At 38.4% G+C, this 18,615-nt stretch overlaps 2 protein-coding genes across 4 annotated transcripts; both read right to left on the reverse strand.

Annotated features, from left to right (window-relative positions):
- Positions 1–7: 7 nt before the first annotated feature.
- On the reverse strand, positions 8–5,185 carry LOC113530142 (brain aromatase). Its single transcript, XM_026919930.3, has 10 exons — positions 4,567–5,185; positions 3,776–3,965; positions 3,500–3,650; positions 3,230–3,384; positions 2,958–3,134; positions 2,735–2,849; positions 2,534–2,645; positions 1,629–1,791; positions 1,060–1,304; positions 8–786 (listed from the first exon to the last, which is right to left on the reverse strand). The coding sequence occupies exons 2-10, from the start codon at positions 3,909–3,911 to the stop codon at positions 538–540; spliced, it is 1,503 nt and encodes a 500-aa protein (XP_026775731.3). The 5' UTR covers positions 3,912–3,965; positions 4,567–5,185; the 3' UTR covers positions 8–537.
- Positions 5,186–5,337: 152 nt separating this feature from the next.
- Positions 5,338–13,744, reverse strand: cdhr5b (cadherin-related family member 5b). 3 transcript variants are annotated; one of them, XM_026919925.3, is made up of 15 exons: positions 13,581–13,744; positions 12,457–12,626; positions 12,223–12,285; positions 12,019–12,108; positions 11,800–11,886; positions 11,555–11,656; positions 11,276–11,458; positions 10,898–10,988; positions 10,682–10,779; positions 9,636–9,842; positions 8,384–8,497; positions 8,201–8,267; positions 7,722–7,835; positions 7,093–7,265; positions 5,338–6,986 (listed from the first exon to the last, which is right to left on the reverse strand). In XM_026919925.3, the coding sequence occupies exons 1-15, from the start codon at positions 13,657–13,659 to the stop codon at positions 6,489–6,491; spliced, it is 2,136 nt and encodes a 711-aa protein (XP_026775726.3). In that variant the 5' UTR covers positions 13,660–13,744; the 3' UTR covers positions 5,338–6,488. The 3 variants fall into 3 exon arrangements, with proteins under 3 accessions (XP_026775726.3, XP_026775728.3, XP_026775725.3); XM_026919924.3 differs by having other exon boundaries at positions 5,339–6,986; positions 7,093–7,268; positions 13,581–13,743; XM_026919927.3 differs by lacking the exon at positions 7,722–7,835 and having other exon boundaries at positions 7,093–7,268; positions 13,581–13,743.
- Positions 13,745–18,615: the final 4,871 nt, after the last annotated feature.

Below are 18,615 nucleotides of genomic sequence, written 5' to 3' on the forward strand. Positions count from 1 at the left end.
GCATACATGAGTATGTTTCTTAAAGCAGAGTGTAGTATGCAAGAAAACATGTTTGTTACATTGTGAATAATTTCACTAATGAGTTCAGTTGAACTCAAATGAGTTCAGTTCAATACTAATGAATCAGTAATAATCTGAAATTTCTTATACTTGTGTTGTATGTAGTAGAAACACTAGGAGAAAGTGTATTGTAACTAAATCACATATTCACATTTGAAAAATGAGCAGTTTTTATGTTCTAAAACTTTATACCATAATGGTATAACCATAATAATACCTGTGAGAAAATTGGGAAGTGTATAACACGTTTCCCACAGAAATTAAATATTTGATTTAGTTCTATTAACTATTTCCTAGTTTCAAGCCACTAAGTGATAAACATGTTAACTTAGTTGTTTAGTTTTCCAGTTTCTCATTTCTACTGATTCCCTTTTTGAGACACACATAGTCAGACTGAAAAAAAATGAGGTTGCAAGATAATCGTAATTATTTCAACCCTGCTGCATTTGAACAATATCATCCAAATCCAGAGGCTGCTCATTGCTTGGCTGGGCTCGGTGTGCGTGGTATGAACCTCATGGCCAGGCTCTGTGTGTCCTTCTCTACAGGCTGCTGTGAGAGGTTGTTGGTTTGCCTGATGGTGCTGACAGTACAGCCCGGCTGAGGACACACTGTGAACTGCAGTAGAATCGTCACCAGTATGGCCTTCATCATCACCATAGCTATGTGCTTCCCCACACAGGCACGTGGCCCACAGCCAAATGGCTGGAAGAAACGACTTGGCACCTGGGAGTTTAGGAGTGCTGATCAGTACCAGCAGATATATATATATTTATTACAAATTAATTAAATACAACATGCTCACATTACTGCAGCAAGAAAGGGCTTCTAAGTATTTTTAAATAATTTTAAAATATAGTTGGGTACAGTTTATTGAACCTGTTGCTAAATATTGATCCAAAGATAAATGTGAGAAGTATTTTAAACCTAATTTCCCTCATGCATTATTCCCTCCCACTTTTAATTTACCCACATAAATGCAAATAACTTCCTACTTACATTGTTATCAAAGTTCTCCAAACTGAATTCGTTGGCTTTGGGAAAGAACTCTGTGCTCTTGTGCATCCGTCCAATGTTCAGAATGATGTTTGTCCCTTTGGCCACCCTGTAGCCTTCAATGAAGTCATCTTCTAGCGCTCGCCTCATGATGAAGTCCACTACAGGATGGAACCGCAAAGACTCCTTTATAAAACTCTCCATCACTGTCAACTTCTGCAGGTCAGCCGGCTCCATCTCCCGTCCGCCTGTAAACACATGTAGGATTGATGAGTTGTTTTAATTATTAAAACAAATCCTCTAAAACTTTATACGTAAATTTGGCCAATCACTAGACAATTTCATTGATTTACTGTAGAATTAGTTTGGTGTGTGAATGAATGCCTTATGATTATTGTATCAAAACATGCTAGAAGTTGTGAATCATGGTTGTGTTTTATTTAAATTAAATAATGAAGGTTGATTTTTGTGAGAAACAGGACGCCTACAAGGGAGGGAGGAAGCATAAACATTTACTTGTGATGTTTTTTTTTGCTTCCTGGCTAGAGACTATCATGAGGTGAGAGAGTTACCTAGGACATTGTGCATCTCCTGCAGTATACACTGCTCCACTGCTGGCTTCTGCTTCAACAGCACCAGCATGAAGAACAGGCTGATGGACAGAGTGTCTGGTGCCGCAATCACCATCTCCAACACACACTGCCTCACATCATCTTCTGACATCTCTCCGTGATTCTGATGGAGATATGCAAGCAACATCAGCATCATATTCTTTATGTAGGGAATAAAATACTTCAGGACATGCTATTATAGGAAAATGATCAACAATAGAGTGGTGTGATGCCACTCCACATGAAGCAGAGTTACTCTTATCACCTCAAGTTTATTTTCCTCTAACAGCACCTCCCAAAATGTTTTTTTTTTACCTCTCATACCACAGCAATTTGCCAATCATTTCAATTTTTAAGACTTTCATAATAGCAGCATAATTAAATTTTTTTTCTCTGTCTTGAAGTTGATCAGAACAAAAATACAGCTTATCAAGTTACAGAGAAACCTGTAACTGTAAAAAAAAAAAAAAAAAAATCCTCTCCTGAAGACTGAGTCTGAAAACTTACAGCTTTACCTCTGAGAGTTACAAAATACACACTGGAGATTCCTTCAAAAATGCTAGATAAACATCTTACAGAAAACTTCAACATATCAACAATTGCACACTCTATTAATTAGTTTATGTGGAGCATCTGCCATACAGGTCTCTCTGTAAGTTGTTACTATAGAATCAATCATGTATTAGAACGAGCAGATTGATATAAACCTGTGATTTGTCTTACAGCTGCGACAACTACCAGAGCTGCTGTTATAGAAGATTAATCAACACCTTCCAACCAATCAGGAATGAGAATTGAACAGTGCTGTGGCATAAATCTGTCTTTAACTGTGGCACACATTCAGTAATTTTATAGCACAAACAAACCTGAGCAAATATCAACTCAGTTGCAAAGTCGGTCTCATCCAGTTTTTCCATGGCATTGATGATTTTACGCTTTTGCTCCACAAACCTCCCCATCTCCTCCTGTAGCTCCTTTCTGCAAGAGAGTGGCTCTGGTTAGAATGTAGCGCCCCAACAAGGAAGTTAATGTAATAAACAAGGTTTGCATTTCTGTGGGGAACCAACGCTGCTTGTTGATGTTTTTTATACAGCCAGTCTAGTCGGAAGAAAATGTCTGGCTGGATGAGTACTGTCTGCCACGTGTCGAAGTATTTGTGGATCTTCAGTAGCAAGTCTTTCTCTGCCAAAAGCAAAAGGGAGGAGATAGTGAGAAAAAAATAAAATTAAATTTTATAAAAATTTATAAAATTCTACAATCAGTTCAGTATAAATTCATGCGAGCATTAACCATTGATAGGAATTCGGAGGAAGAGTCTGTTGGAGATGTCGACCACGACACAGCGCAGGAAGTTCAGGGCATCCACATGACCAGAGGAGTCCGTGAAATCACACAGGACCTCCAAGTGCTTATTGGTGGCACTAACACACACACCCACTGTCCTCTGCAGACCAGGGCCTGATAGGGCTGGACCACATGTATTCACACATACACAAATGTGAAAGGTTTTTGCATTATTTGTACAAAAGTTTCTTTAAACGATTTATCAGAGATTTTTTCACCTTTGGCAAAATATGTGCGTAGTTTTTTCCAAAGTGGGACATTGCTGTTAAATATAAGGCCTTGTTCATCCATACCGATGCACCTCAGTCCACTTCTACTAGCAAATCTGGCAACATAGTTACTGCTCTTCAGAACATGGTACACAGCAGATGCCCTGAAAAAACAGTCCCACAGTGGGGTTTTTTTGGAATATTTTGAGGTTACACACAGTATATAAGTGGAATTACATTGATACACAATAATTTTTTTATATGTGATGAGCAACTCACTTGCTTACAATAAGTGTCTCCTCTCCCTGGATCCAAACCCGAGTCATGCAACCATATTTCTTATTATAGAAATTGCTGGCTGTGCCAATACCTGTCCACAAAAACCTGGAATAGCTTAGAATGGGGCCAAGACCCAGTAACCAGTACGGACCTGGGAGAAAAGGGGACATTAGCAAGTTTCATTACAGCTATAGTGCCATTTTGACCAGAATTGACACTGAAAATTATAAAGAAGTTATAACTTTGCAGGTTATAAGGAGACAGGTTATACCCCACCTGGTAATGTAGACTTGTTTCCTCTGTTGTAAGCTGTAAATGAAATTAGCAGTAGAAGCAACAGTAATGCTAATATAACGGCCAATCCGCTACAATCCACGGCAGAGATGACGTCAGACACGTTCTGTAACTCCATCCTGACACTCTGTGAAGATACACTTAGACCACCTGAGCGAAATGACTCTTCACACTATGGAAAAAAAGTGCAGCAGTTCAATAAAAGTTAGACTCTGAGCCTCATCTAAAACCTCTGATGAGAAAGCCTAAAGATCTTTAGCGTCAGTGTAAAACCTGGATTTCTCTCCTTTTCTCTTCTGGCTTATATTAATATACTCTGCCTTGACAGCACATGAGGTGGTCCTTGAAAAGAAGGGGGATTTGAAGGGATTTGGCAGACAGCCATCCAATTTATAAAGTCCTTCAAATCAAAGGCTGTTATTGAAACAGTCAAAACAATCCTGAAAAATCTGTCTAAAAGTGCAATATGAGGCCCTTGAAAGCCTTGTTTGTGTGAAGGTTTCATGCAAAAGTGTTTGATAAAAAGACAGATGTTGTTACCAGAATGATAAAGCCTTAATCTCCTTCACCTGCGCTAGAAGGTCTAGGGATGAATCCACAACTTCCCTTTGTAAACAGGGGAAGTCATTTCAGGAAGAACATTTAACTGACCTTAAAATATTCTCAGTTCAGAGGCCTCCTAATCTCATTACATGATAATTATCTTCACTGATTGCAATTTAGTAAAATTATACAAAATAAAGACTATGATAAGTACGGTTGTATGTACTCACATCATTCTGTTAGATGAAAGTTGAAGAATTCTCTGCAGAATTTTATATTTGCACAATGGTTTTGTGCTTCTCTACACTGCCTGCGGTGAATCTGGCTGAAGTTTGCAGGCTCTCCTTATTTTAAACCTGATTGGTTTTAGATCACTTTTTTTCAGGACTGAAAAAAAGGCTTGCAAACCTTTTAAATCTGTCTGTTGCTTAGATACAGGCCTTACTTGTGCATGTGAAGAGCCATTGTAAATCTAGACTTTTTTGCCTGTTGTCCATGTTTGAACAAAACCCACATGAAAGAGGGAAATGTGAAGAATGGATCAGTCACATGCATCATAGTCTTGGTGCACTTTTCACTTTCTTGGTGTTTTTATTTTTTGGGTTTTTTTTTATTTAGATTTGTTTTTGTTCTATACTAATCCATCAGCTGAAAAGGCTTTTAAAGAGGCAGGTCAGCCTGACCGAGCACTACATGAATGAATGGAGCTTTTATCTCTTAAAGGACAAGAGGACAGGAACCAATTACTGCACTGATGCTTGCTGTAGGGCCTTTTGTTACTCTTCCTATCACAGTATCTGTCACATTATAAGTGATTTCATTGATTTCATTAAATACAGAGCTATTTTGGACATTGCTTATACTGTATATCTTGACAGCATATGAACATGTACAGTAGAGCTGGGTTTTGTTCACTTGAGACATGTTTTCTGGGCATGTTTCAACACTATGGTCATGAGAAAAATGAGGAATCGTTCTTTCAAAGTCACAGATTTAAAGATATAATTTATCATACATCTTCACAGGCACATTTGTTGGTGTTGAGCATTCAAGAACACTATTTATCAGAATAAATAAAACAAAAAACATGATTTGTTACTCTTTTGTCACTCAGTGCAACATTTAAAAATATTCTGCGTATAGAATTGGCTATCTGAGTAAAACAGATTTTTCAATAACAGATTAATTTTCAAGAAAAACATGTAAAATGTGAAAATACATAATTCATACAGCCTTATACACAAATGATTCAAACAATAATGTGTTCATTGTGGCGTTCGGCTTGCATGCTGTTAAGGCTAATGAATGATTTCTGTTTCATTTACTGCTGTTTGTACATGTAACTGATTTCATTTTCACTCATCATTTGCCTCATTATTATGATACACAGCACCCAGGGGGGTCTCAGGCAGTCTGTTGTTTTCTCATCTGCTTAAAAAAGAAACCGTAAATGTGCCAGGCACAATTGTGTCTGAGAAAAAAATACATTTCTTCTCCTCAAGAACCGCCAACAGCCAATATTAACATTTAATGTCAATTTAATATTACATATTATATTCATATGAGCATTTCGACTTACCTCTTTAAGTAGTGTCATCAGAGTGGGCTAAATATCAATACAGAATAAAAACGTCATAAAGCAGGTGTTTCTCAGGCAAATGATTAAAGGTCATTTTGTCTGAGATAAGGCATTTATTATTATTAGATATCGATTTTATGATTCGTGGCCAAAGGGCACATGTTTTCTGTACCAAACAACTCTTACACATCAGTGTATCTTATCATAAAAACACAGGAACACACTGGAAGGTTGCTAAGGCAAACATATGTGCATTACATAAGTACAGATTCAGTAAGTCATAATCTTTATATTTATTATCCTCCTACTGTCCCTCTGTGTATGACATATAAGAATGTCTTCAATCATTTGCAAAGCTACAGTATCTCCATCTCAATCTCTTCTACTCTGTTATTAGGCAGTTAATGTTTTCCAAAACTCTTAAGATCATGTATTATACATATTGCACTATACAGTGTGTGCTTGTATATTTAAAAAGGTATAAGGAAAAAGCACACTACAAAGATTAAAATATATACTTATAAATTCTATGAAAAATAGTTGATATTTAAAAACAACAACACTGGCATTCTACTATAATTCAGCAAAATTAGAATATTCTTCCTCCTCGTCATCATCATCATCATCATCATCGTCATCATCATCATCATCATCATCATGATCATCATCTTCATGGTCAATGTCCTGGTCTCTGTCAGAAACGAGCACTTCCTCCTTGTCATTAGGGTCAATGTCTTCCTTAAACCATACAGCTTTGTAGCCATCTTCCATGCGCCGCTCCTTGGTGAGAATGGGTTTCACCTCTTTCTCTTTATCTGTGTTGTCTGAGGCATTCTGGCTGCTGGAGTCTGTAGGAAGAGTGGAGTTATCATTGCTGCTTTTGCTCTGCGCGGTTGGAACGCTGGGCTGTGTCTCCAGTACCTCCGGAGCTTTGCGGCTCAGCTCCGGCCCTCGTGGCAGCACCGACTCTGCTGCCTGCTTCGAAGTCACACTGTCCGTGTCTTCATCAGCCTGAAAACCCTCATTGGTGTACTGCACTCCGTCTTTAGGCCCACCTGAACCCCCACTCAGCTGCCCCAACAGGACCAGAAAATTAGAAATTTATACTTGATATATACCCCCAAAGCCTCAAATTCAGACATAAATCCACAGTTAAAAAAGTAATTTGGCCACTCACCGAGCTGCGGAAGATGCTGGCTTCGGACAACTTCTTCCAGTCTGCACTGAAGCGTCTGAAGTTGTAGGCCAGAAAACCAATAACCACAAAGCAGAGCAGTAGAGCTACAGCCAGACTCACCCCCAGAGCTATCATGTCCTCTGACTTGAAGTCACCTGATGGCACAGGCAGCTCTTCTGAAACAAATATCACAACATGGCCACAGTATCAAACCTTTTCACAATATACAAAAGACAGGAATAACAGACCATAAGAGCCAGTTAATTTTAGCATGATTTATTTTACAGTTTACCCAACACTAGATTCAGTTATGATTGTGATCATACAATCAGTGATTTTTATACATCCTAAAACCTTACATTACAAGCATCCTAACATGCATTTCACTTTGACCTGCAAAAAGATAGATAGATACAAAAGCAGAGCTCAAGCATGCAGCAATCACCCTTTCAACATTTGATTTAAGCTGGAGAGAATACAGAGAATAGTCTAGCCCAAGGATTACAGTGTGGCAGAGAAGATATGTGTGTATGGGTTAGGGTTAAGGTTAATGCGTGCTCATCTGTGAGTAGTGTTAGAGTTTGTGGTAATGGTGTCTAGACTGGAGGTGCTTTCCGTTAGCTGTGTACCTTTGACTGTGGTAGTATCTGTAGCCACATTAGTGGTTATGGCATTGCTTGTAGCCATGGTTGTAGTCATGGCAGTGGTACTAGGCCTACTGGTGGACATGTCCGTAGTGGTGACTCCAAAAGAAACAGCAGAAATGATTTTAAGGAAAATCATTTTAAAATATATTTCCAATTTCCATCAGTCTTTTGAACTGGCTAGACAGAATTTATTGAATTGGCTAGACAGAAAGAGACCTACTTGCAAACCTCTTAGCACTTGCATGGTCCCTTCAAATGCAGGACAAGCAAGCAACGATTTCCACTGAGGGGAAATCTGAACTAGCTAAATGGGCACCAGCGATTTCTCAAGTGTGTCAAATGATTTCTCTTAGTTTCTATTATGGCTATAACATTAAGGATTGTTAAGTCTGGATAGGACACAATAAATGCGAGATAATAAGTAACACTTCCCAGAGTAAGTGATGTTTATCTCTTCTCACCTGGACTGACTTCTATAGAGAGAGAAGCTGTGCTGGATTCACCATTTGTTGAATCAACTACGCTTATCTAGAATAAAAAAAAATGTATGTTCCATACTTCCATTTTGCTCCTTTGCAACAGATAAGAGGACAGAAGAATTATAAAAAATGTATTTCATATTTTAAATAAAATAAAATGCATACTTGCAATTTCACATTGCCAGGAGAAGCTGCTCTTGTCATGACTATGAAGCCCTCTGGAGTGATTCTAAAGTCACTGCCTACAGAAACCTCAAATTTAATGGAAGGATTTACTCCCTACAATGAAAGCCACATAAAACAACTTAGTATAACAGATAGTTAAATATGTTCATTCAGTCATTTTCTTTCCTCTTTTCCTGGTGCGAGTTGCAGTGGCAACAGATTGAGAAGGTCAGACTAGACTTCTTTATCCAGTTCGTCCTGAGGGATCTCAGCAGTAGCAGTGGCTCATGACTAACGTTTTTGGTGGGGAAGGATGACAACATAGCCTCAAACAAAATCACATGTGACTTATGCTATAGGCTGTGCTAGTAGCCTAAAATTCCATTGAATTTATAAAGCAATCCCATAGTAGCCAATTGAAAGTTGAAACGTAATGTTTTGAGCGGTTTTACACATACATTTATTCAAGTGTGTTTGATTCTTATAGCAGGTGTGCCTCCCATGTGTGAGACAATATCATTATATATTAGAGCTAATATCTTTAACCAGAGTTGCCAGGTTTCATCAAAATTTCCATCCCAACTACATCTCAAAAATCACACGAAAGACCTGTACATCACAGACACACTGTCTTCTCTTACAGTTTTACTAGTAAATGTTGCTGGTGGAAATTTTTTAGATTTAATCCAGAAAAACCCTAATCTAGCAACCATGCTGTTAACTGTTCTACCCACTGCTCCTTCTCCAAGCATGGGGCAGCATGATTCCTGTCCCAATGGGCCTCTATTAGGACTTTTTGCAGTTCACACTTTTAACCACTAGGTGCAATAATAACTCTATGAAAGTTAAATGGGGCAATGAGTATACTGCCACAACAGCTGGAAAGGTGACCAAATAACCAAATAGCCACTTTGTTGGCATGGCGACTCTTCGACTTTGGTAGATCTCTAATGATCTTTCTAAAGATCTGAGATTATGGAGGACTTGTATCCTATTTTTCCCAAAACTGGAATATTTCAACTAATCCATGAATGATGAATCAATGAATTCAGCATTCTGATAATAGTATTATCGAGTTTCTCAGCTATTAGTTCACACTGTATAAATTTTTTGCTGCACACTTTTTCTCCAAAGCATTCCTGACAGTAAATTTCAAACTACAATATTATGAGGACTGGACAAGCATTGGAGCCGCATGAGACTAAACATAACAGCAGAGAAAGGTAAAATCAGAAGTGTATTTAAGACTTACGTCAGAGAAGTCTGCATCTGTGGCCTGAACCTGTAGAGGTATGTTGCTGGACTTGCTTTCTAGCACTAGGCTGCCGACAGCTGCATCCTCTGAGATGAAACCCTCATATTCAGGTTTGACAAACTTCGGTGGGTGATTGCTACTTATTTGTACTTCTAGTGTGACAGTTGTGGTGGCATAGTAGTCAGGGTTCTCCAACTCGTATGCCTATAGAGTGGATGATGAAGATACACTTAACACATATGATACACTCAGGAGGATTTTTCTGAATATACTGTATACATTATATCCACATGCTATATATAATATACATACATACGCACTGTATATATTCTCAGCCTAGCAGTAAAAAAAAAAAACAGCAACACCTTTAAGCCTGATACATTCAGCAGCACACACACCAAGCCCAGTAGCATCACAGTGTCAGCTCTACTCAGTGGTGGTCTCTTTCTAGTGATGGCCAGGGTGGAGGGTGTGACCAATTATGTAAGTGTTAGACTAGTAAATAAATGACCAAAATTATGTGGACACCTGTCCAGTCACACACATGTGCTTACTGAGCATCCTACTCCTAATGTAGTCCTAGTTTTGCTGTTATAATAACCTTCACACTTCTGGGAAGGCCTTCCGCTAGATTTTGGAGCGTGGCTGTGGGGATTTGTGTTCATTCAGCTAAAAGAGCATTAGTGAGATCAGGCACTGAGGTCTGGGGTGCAGTCGGTGTTCCAGTTTATCCCAAAGGTCTTCAGTGGGGTTGAAGTCAGGGCTCTGCGCAGGACACTCGAGTTTTTCCACACTAAGCTTCATGGAGCTCGCTTTGTGCACAGGGGCATTGTCATGCTGGAACAGCTTTGAGCCTCTTAGTTCCAGTGAAGGGAAACTGTAATGCTACAGTATACAAAGACATTCTATTCAATTATGTGCTTCCAACTTTGTGGCAACAGTTTGGGGAAGTAACACATATGGGTGTGATGGTCTGGTGTCCCTATATTTATATGTATGAATCATCTGTTATTATATTTTAATAAAGTAAGGGGTATACTTACCATGACTGTCAATATGATGGGTCCTGCTACACCCACTGCCATCTGCATTGTAATATTTCCACTGTTTTCATTAATACTGAATATGCCACCATCATTTCCTGTGTAGAGACCGAAAATTAGTGGAAATACTCAAATAGTTGGTTGGTGTGCACAAGAAAGGATGTAGAACAATGTAGTTAACTCAATTAATTTAACAATGCTAGAATCTTGTGTAACCTCCAATAATTCTGTATCTGATTATGTCATTCCTTCCTTTGTCTCCATCAATGGCATACACCGGACCAGGCTTAAGGGTCAACGCATCAGTCTGTGATTAAGAAATGACTATTATCATTTAATCAGGAGGACAGAAAATGCCATACAAATTACAGTCTATCAGTAGGTTTTGATTAGGTGGATAACCTTAAAAACTACATCTCTAATAGCCTGATTCTACCTTAGGCATTATAGATGAATATACAGCGCTGTATGTATATATTATATCTCATATCAACTACATCTCATATCTTTTGATCAAGCAGCACTTCTTCATTGCATATTGCTACCTAATAGCATGAACAGAGTCAGTGGTGCAAGCATGGGAAGGGAACACACCGCTGTCTTATTTAAAAAGACATTCCCTGTATATCCAGAGGTGATGCAGACTTTGGCTGTGCCAGCAGTGGTCTCTGTGCAAGGCTGGAACCACGGTGGTCGGTTATTGATGTCTAAGATAGTGACAATGATGGTGGTGCTGGCAGTATGAGATGGTGTCATTGCTGAAGATAAGGGCGTGTCCTGAAAAGTCACCAAATCCGTGATATAATGAATACAATAATGAATATAATGATCATCACAAACCTTTTATCACCTGGTATCTATAAGATCTATTACCTGAGCAAAGAGCTGCAGAGTGACTTCTTTAATAGTATCATAATCCAAAACCTTCTTCACCAGAATTTCTGGGTTACTTTCTGCCTGCAGCCCAAATTCATCCTGAGAGAGAGAGAGAGAGAGAGAGACAGAGAGAGGAGGAGGAGGAAGGAGGAAGTGCTTTTAATCCCAGCTGCACTTTGAACAGTCGCAGTATTTTAAGAGTTTATTACTGTTTCCAGAAAACAGGTAAGACTTGGACATACCATTGGAGATACCAGCCTGTAGTACAGCGGCTCTTTATCGGGGTCTGTAGCTTCAAATTTGCCCACTGGTGTATTAACTTTGGATAGCTTAAAAGACATCATTTACTTTTAGTGCCAAGAACATTTCTTCATTGTCTTCATTAAAAAAAAAAAACATTGGACTGCGACTGAATTCAATGATGTATGTGCCTTGAAACCTGAGTATAATATCAGCTCTACCTCATCAACTTCCAGAGTGTACGGGTTCATTGCAAAAACTGGAGGGTTGTCATTGATGTTTTGTACAATCACAAATATCCGTAGGGTTAGCTGCAAAGAATAGATTTAAAATTTTCCAGTGGAAATTGTAGTATCACACATTAGGAATAGCAATATTTCGATAAAAAGGCTTGGCACATAATGAACAACAATGAGCAAGCTTACCAGAGACTCCCCAACCTTCGTACATAATATACTAATACTCAGGCCACCACCCTCAGGCAAGGACTGGGACAAACACATTTAAAAATAAAAATGTAAAAAAATGTGTAGCTGGCATGAGCAGTTATGGGTTAATGAGGATTGGAATGAAAATGAACTTTTATATTTTTATAATCTAGCTCTCAATGTGAACCCAGTAAGATCTCATGGGCTATGTGTACTATGACGAATAATTACCTCATAGTCCAGTACTTTGTTTACCACAAGCAGACTGCCATTTAGCCCGAAGGCTTCCTCAGGATTTTCTGTAATAGCGAGGCTGACTCCATCCTGGGTGGTTATTGTGGCGACTGTAGCACCAACAGGGTTGTTCTCTTGAATATCCGCTGTGAGTGGGGCTGAGCAAACTGTAGCAAGAGGATACATCAGTGTTACTTCACATTCAAATCAGAATCATTTTTATTCCTCTTGATGTACAGCACACAAAATAACTTGATGTCAGTATTTCACATTACATTTAGTCCATTGGTTCATTTAGTACATGTTTCATCAACCAAGAACACTCACATGGCTTACTATAAACATACAGTTGGGTGACAAATGAAAGGAAAACCCAACATCAAATGTCTTAGTAAGGTGCCACCAGAACAGTTTCATTTCACCTTGAAATATGGTATAGATTCTACAAGTCTCTCTAACTGTACTGGAGAGACGAAAAACATTCTTCTGAAAGATATTCCCTCAACTGTTGTTTTGATGATAGTGATAGACCGTGCTCTCTATCAGGTTGCTCCGAAATCTCCCATAAGTGTTTAATCATTAGCTTGAGATCTAGTGACTATGAACATCATAGCATATGATTTACATCATTTTCATACTCGTTAAACCGTCATGCCCTGTGTTTGGGGGCCACTGACATCCTGAAAGAGACCACTCCCATTACGATAGAAGTTTCTATTATCATAGGATAAAGATGATCAGTCAGAATAGGTTTGTATTGATTTCCCATTCCTTAAAGGGGACAAGTGGAGCCAAACCATGCCAGCAAAATGCCTCCACAGAATAACCAAGCTACCAGTTTTCCTTTAATTTGTTACCTGTCTATATATACTGTACAAGCTTACTTTCTATGCTTTAGAATGTAATTTTCTGAACATTTCAATTTGTTGATTAATCTATTGATTGGAAATCTTTTAATCTAATTTAACTTTGCTCATAAGACTGAGCTTCATGTGTCAATTGTCAAAATGAACCAAACCAACAAAACCACAATTAAGTTTTCATATTTACACTGTCAAGCCTTATTTTTGAAAACTGTGCCATGTAACACAAACAGATAATAGTTGTAAAGCCACACTTACTCTGACCAGAAGTGCCGATGGTGAGCACTCCCAGTAGAAACAAAACTATTTTGAGCGAGATAAGATGGTTTAGATCCATTGCACAGGAGGTCTATGCTCGATCAGGTTCTCTTTCACACAACACATTAAACATGTTAGCTGATGAGAGAAAGCAGGCTTCAGACCCAACCTTTGAGATGGGACATTATCTGTGCTTTATTGGTCATAAAAAGCTGACTGTGTTGGACTTTCACCCCCACATAAACTCCTGTCAGTAGCGACAGAATTTATATGGTGTTATAGTCACAAACTGTCAGTACACAGACTCAGACCAGTTGTTTTCCTTAAGCTTTCAGTGTACATGGACATTACAAGACAGGATCCTACAAGAAAGGAAAGGGACATGGGGTGTTTTCAGTGTTTTAGATTATTATTTCCACTATCTGAGGGGTAGTTCATGATCACCCTCTTATCTAGGATCTACTACTTCGCTGCATATTCAGTGGGATATGAAAGGCAGAAATGTCTCTAGATCAATAACACTCTCACATTAAAACCCTTCTCACATTAGACAAACCACTGAATAACGTGTAATTTCTAACTGGTTGTAACACATCAAATTGTCTTATATTTCAGCAATATGCGAAATATGTCATGTCTTAGGTAGGATTTTAATTAGGACTCACCAAGATCTATTAGTTTACAAGGGTTGTCTTAATAATTCACATCATTCTTGACAGTATCTGTAGTAATTTCTTCTGTGTATTTATGTATGTATAAACAATTTAACTGGAGGAGATGATTTAATTGTAGATTAACATGATCACACAGCTTTCTAGGGTTACAAGTAGAGAAGCTCCAACACCTTGTCATTAACTGGGAATCAGTGGAACTTAGCTGCGAGCGATTCATTCTCATTTAGGACTGAATTTGCTGAGAACAGTTTGCACTCAAGTCTCCATCACTGAACAGTTAATAACTTCAGTCTGATACAATGGACTTCATGTCAAAACTATAATGAATTCATGACTCTGATGCTCATAAGCTCATTTACACACTTGCACTCTTTGACTCTATAATCTATATATTCTATAGGAAATTATTTATAATCACTATCTGTTGTCACCCAGATGAGGATGGCTTCCCTTTTGAGTCTGGTTCCTCTCAAGGTTTCTTCCTCATATCATCTCAGGGAGTTTTTTTCCTTGCCATCGTCTACTCTGGCTTGGTCATTAGGGATCAATTTATGAATTTAAAATTTATATCTGGATTTTATATGTTTCTGTAAAGCTGCTTTTTGACAGTGTCCATTGTTAAAAGCGCTATACAAATAAAATTGAATTGAACTGAATTGGCTATTTCTTTTACAAGAGTCTTTAAAAAAAATCAGTCACTAGAAAAACAAACAAATATATAAATTCATATGTCTTCAGTAAGTGCTTTATCTTGGTCACAGTTGCGGTGGATCCGGAACTTATCACAGGAACACCATCTTAGTGTAATTTGAACGTTAATTCAAACCTAAGGGCAATTCAGCATAGCCAACTTGCATGTTTTTGAGAGTTGGAAAGAAAGCAGAGAACCCAGAGGAAACCCACGTGGACACAAGAACATGCAAACACTGCACAGAGAGCAACCTGAGCTCAGGACTGAACCAGGGACCACAGAGCTGTGAGTGGGCAACCCTACCCACTGCACCACCATGCCACCCCAGATAAACAAACAAACAAACAAATAAAAAATTATAATTAATAAATAATGAAACTACACTGTACAGTTCTGCAGCTGTTCAGGTATCTTACATAACCTGGGTCCAGTAAACCTGGATAACATGCAAACTATGTGACGCTGTCATTATTATCACATAACATGCAAACTGTGTGATGCTGTTTTTTTTAATGATCCTAATTATATAATAAAAAAACATCAAAATGTCCAAACAGTAGCATAAAAAGGCAACACCTGGGAATTAAATATCAACACCTGGGAATTAAATATCAACACCTGGGAATTAAATATCAATCTACTTACAGCAATGGCACACTTGTTTCTTCTGTAGTATTATTAAATTAGTCTGTGATGGTGCTTTAAGGTCATTCGTTATAACATTATTTCTATCTTTGCCTTTAGACAGCTTAAATAACACAGAAGACTATGGTTTCTATGGTTTCTCATTTTATTATATTTTCATGGTAGTTTGACAGGTTTCTCACAGTGTTTGACAGGCTTTTTTTCTGCACACAAATTGGAACATTTGTGAGACATCTGAAAAATGATTTTGTTTAAAGTGTACAGCAGTGTAACCCATACAATCATAAATCAACAATCAGTCTTAAAATACAATTAGTTTATTGTCGTCAGATGTTCTGTAGTGGTGTACATGGGCGTGTTGGGCGCGTCACTGGTACGTGCTGGCACACATATATTGCTTCATTAGTGTGTTCACGTGCTCTGTGTCCCCAGTGAGTCCACTGTAAAACACACCACATAGGCATCATGTAATACCATGAGAACAAAATCTCCAGGAGGACATTAATGAAGTTATAAAAAGCTACGAAAGTTGTAGGAAATTTGGGCAGAGCAGAATTACCTCTTCTTGCTGTTCTGCATGCGGCGGAGGAAGGAGCAGAGGGAAGAGAGCTTGGCTTTAGATTTTTGCAGCTCAGCATGGCGGCTGGTGAACTCAAGATCTCCCAACTGTCTGGCCTGCAATTCAGACCTTCTGTACCTACACACCACACACAACCACAACCGTCCTGTTCACCACAACTCTTTATTCATCAAGTCTAATGATATCTAATCACATGAACATTCTGAACCTTCAGCTATCAAATCTTTGCAGTTTAAAATCTTGGTGAACCACATTCAGTATACTAAAGTTAGGCTATGGATTCAAATCCTTATGGATCCTCTATATCCACCAGAAAACAGATTTCCCAAAGCCTTAGAACATTCAAAATTGTTATAGCTATTTAAAGCTTCATTCAAATCTCTCTCTTTTTCTTTCTTTTTTCTTTTTTTTTGTTGCTTAAGCAAAACCATTCGGCACATCCTAAAACCATTTAAACAACAAACTATTGGTGCAAGGCAGAAGAATTAAGAAAACTTGCATCCCACCCTCTATCATCTGCAGCAGTGTCATCTGCATCTTCACTGTCTCTGGGAAACAAACATCTTCTGCAGGATGGACTGTCCCATCTTATGAAGCTCTCATCATTCTCCCCATTCCTGCTAAGAAAACATGTTAAATTTACTCAATATGAAAGCAGGAAAGGCAGAAGAAGACCAAATGCTTGGAGGGAAAGATAGGCAAGAAAGTAAAAGGCTGAGAGGAAATCTGCAGTCCAAAGGAAAGCCCTGTCTTACCTGTCCTCTGATGGGAATGTGGCCGTGTACTGGAAGAAAAACACTGATAACAGGACAACCTGCACTAAGCTCAGGAGGTAAGACATGACAATACCTTCAAGAAATAAAAGAAGAAACAAGCTGTAAAATGCCAGAGCTGGATTTCCAAGCTATTTCATATCAGGTGAGAGTGCTGAACTTAAACAGGAGACAAAACTGTCCAACTCACCTACAGGATAATTCACTCGCTGTGATACACTTGCAGCAGAAGAATGATTGTGGTGCCCCGTTTGCACAAAGCACTTTTTGTACCCCCAGAAATTATTGACCGGAGGAAATGAAGACATGTCATACCCCGGATTTTATGGCTGTGCTATTTACATTACTCATTATGGCTATTTACTATGGTGTTAACCTGCTGGAGGTAATAGGTAACTTTGTGTGCTCATGCTAATACAGTTACATATCATTAGCCACACACACTTCCTTAATTAGCAGATAAGATTTCACATTATTATTTAATAGTCCAATCTCTTGTGGAAAATCAATGCGGTGAAACTATGAGTTCGAATACTAGATTGACCATTCTGGCTCTTTCCGGAAAGGTGAATGTGATATTTGGAAAAAAAAAAAGCCCAAAAAACATTTTCACAGACTTTTGAGAGAGACGCAGATGTAGTATATGCATAGTATTAGTGTTTAAATCCTTTGCAAGTCTCAACACATCTATCTTTCAAAAAAAATCTGTGACCAAGTAAGCCACTATAACATGTACAGGGACTTTCTAAAGAGCTGATCTAAACTGTGCAAGTCTGCTTTTCCAGTTGAAAACACATGATACCTGCACTTGTTACATGCTAATCAGCTATGCAGGCTAGCTTTAGTAGTAGTAGCAGAAGTATATGACATTATTTTTGAATAATTCTTGTGCAAAATAAAATCGTTTTCATTGAACTTGTGTCCTGTACTGAAATTGAAGTTAATTGTTTTATGACTGAAGTCTAATTTCAAATTTCAAGAAATTATCATTTGTTATGCCACACTCAAATAAGACATTATTATGATTACTATTATTTAATTTTCTCTTTTTCATGGTGGCTTAATAGTAGAGCACCACTGCCTCACACCTCCAGAGTTGGCAGCTTGATTCCCACCCCTGCCCTGTGTGCTTCAGGGGGCTTCCTCCAGGTACTTCGGTTTCCTCCCCAGTCCAGAGACATGCTTAATAGGCTGATTGGCATTTCCAAATTGTGAATAAGTGTGTGTGCAGTTGTGCCCTGCGATGGGCCTGTACCCCATCCAGGACGTCCCCTGCCCTGTGCCCCAAGTTCCCTGGGATAGGCTCCATATAGGACAGCAAATTGGCTATGCAGTGGTAATACATGGATTAAATCTATACTTTCACAACACATAGCTGCAATACCTGGTATGATTTTATAACCTAATTAAACTAAACAAATGCCAACCTCAAATGCCAATCTCAACTCAACTGAACACCTATTGGAGATTTTTGATCAACATGTTATATAGTACTTTCCACTTTCCAACTGAGGGAAAACACTAATTAAGAAGAATGATGTTTATGCCACCAGTACGATTCTAAAGACTTATACAATCTGTTTATGTTATTTAATGATTTTTTTTCCCTTTAATTTTTCCTTTAATTTGTCTCTATATGGAAGCGTGGAAGCGGGAAGAAAGCCCTTAAGCT

The sequence above is a fragment of the Pangasianodon hypophthalmus genome, chromosome 9, assembly GCF_027358585.1.
Source record: "Pangasianodon hypophthalmus isolate fPanHyp1 chromosome 9, fPanHyp1.pri, whole genome shotgun sequence".
NCBI lineage: Eukaryota > Metazoa > Chordata > Actinopteri > Siluriformes > Pangasiidae > Pangasianodon > Pangasianodon hypophthalmus.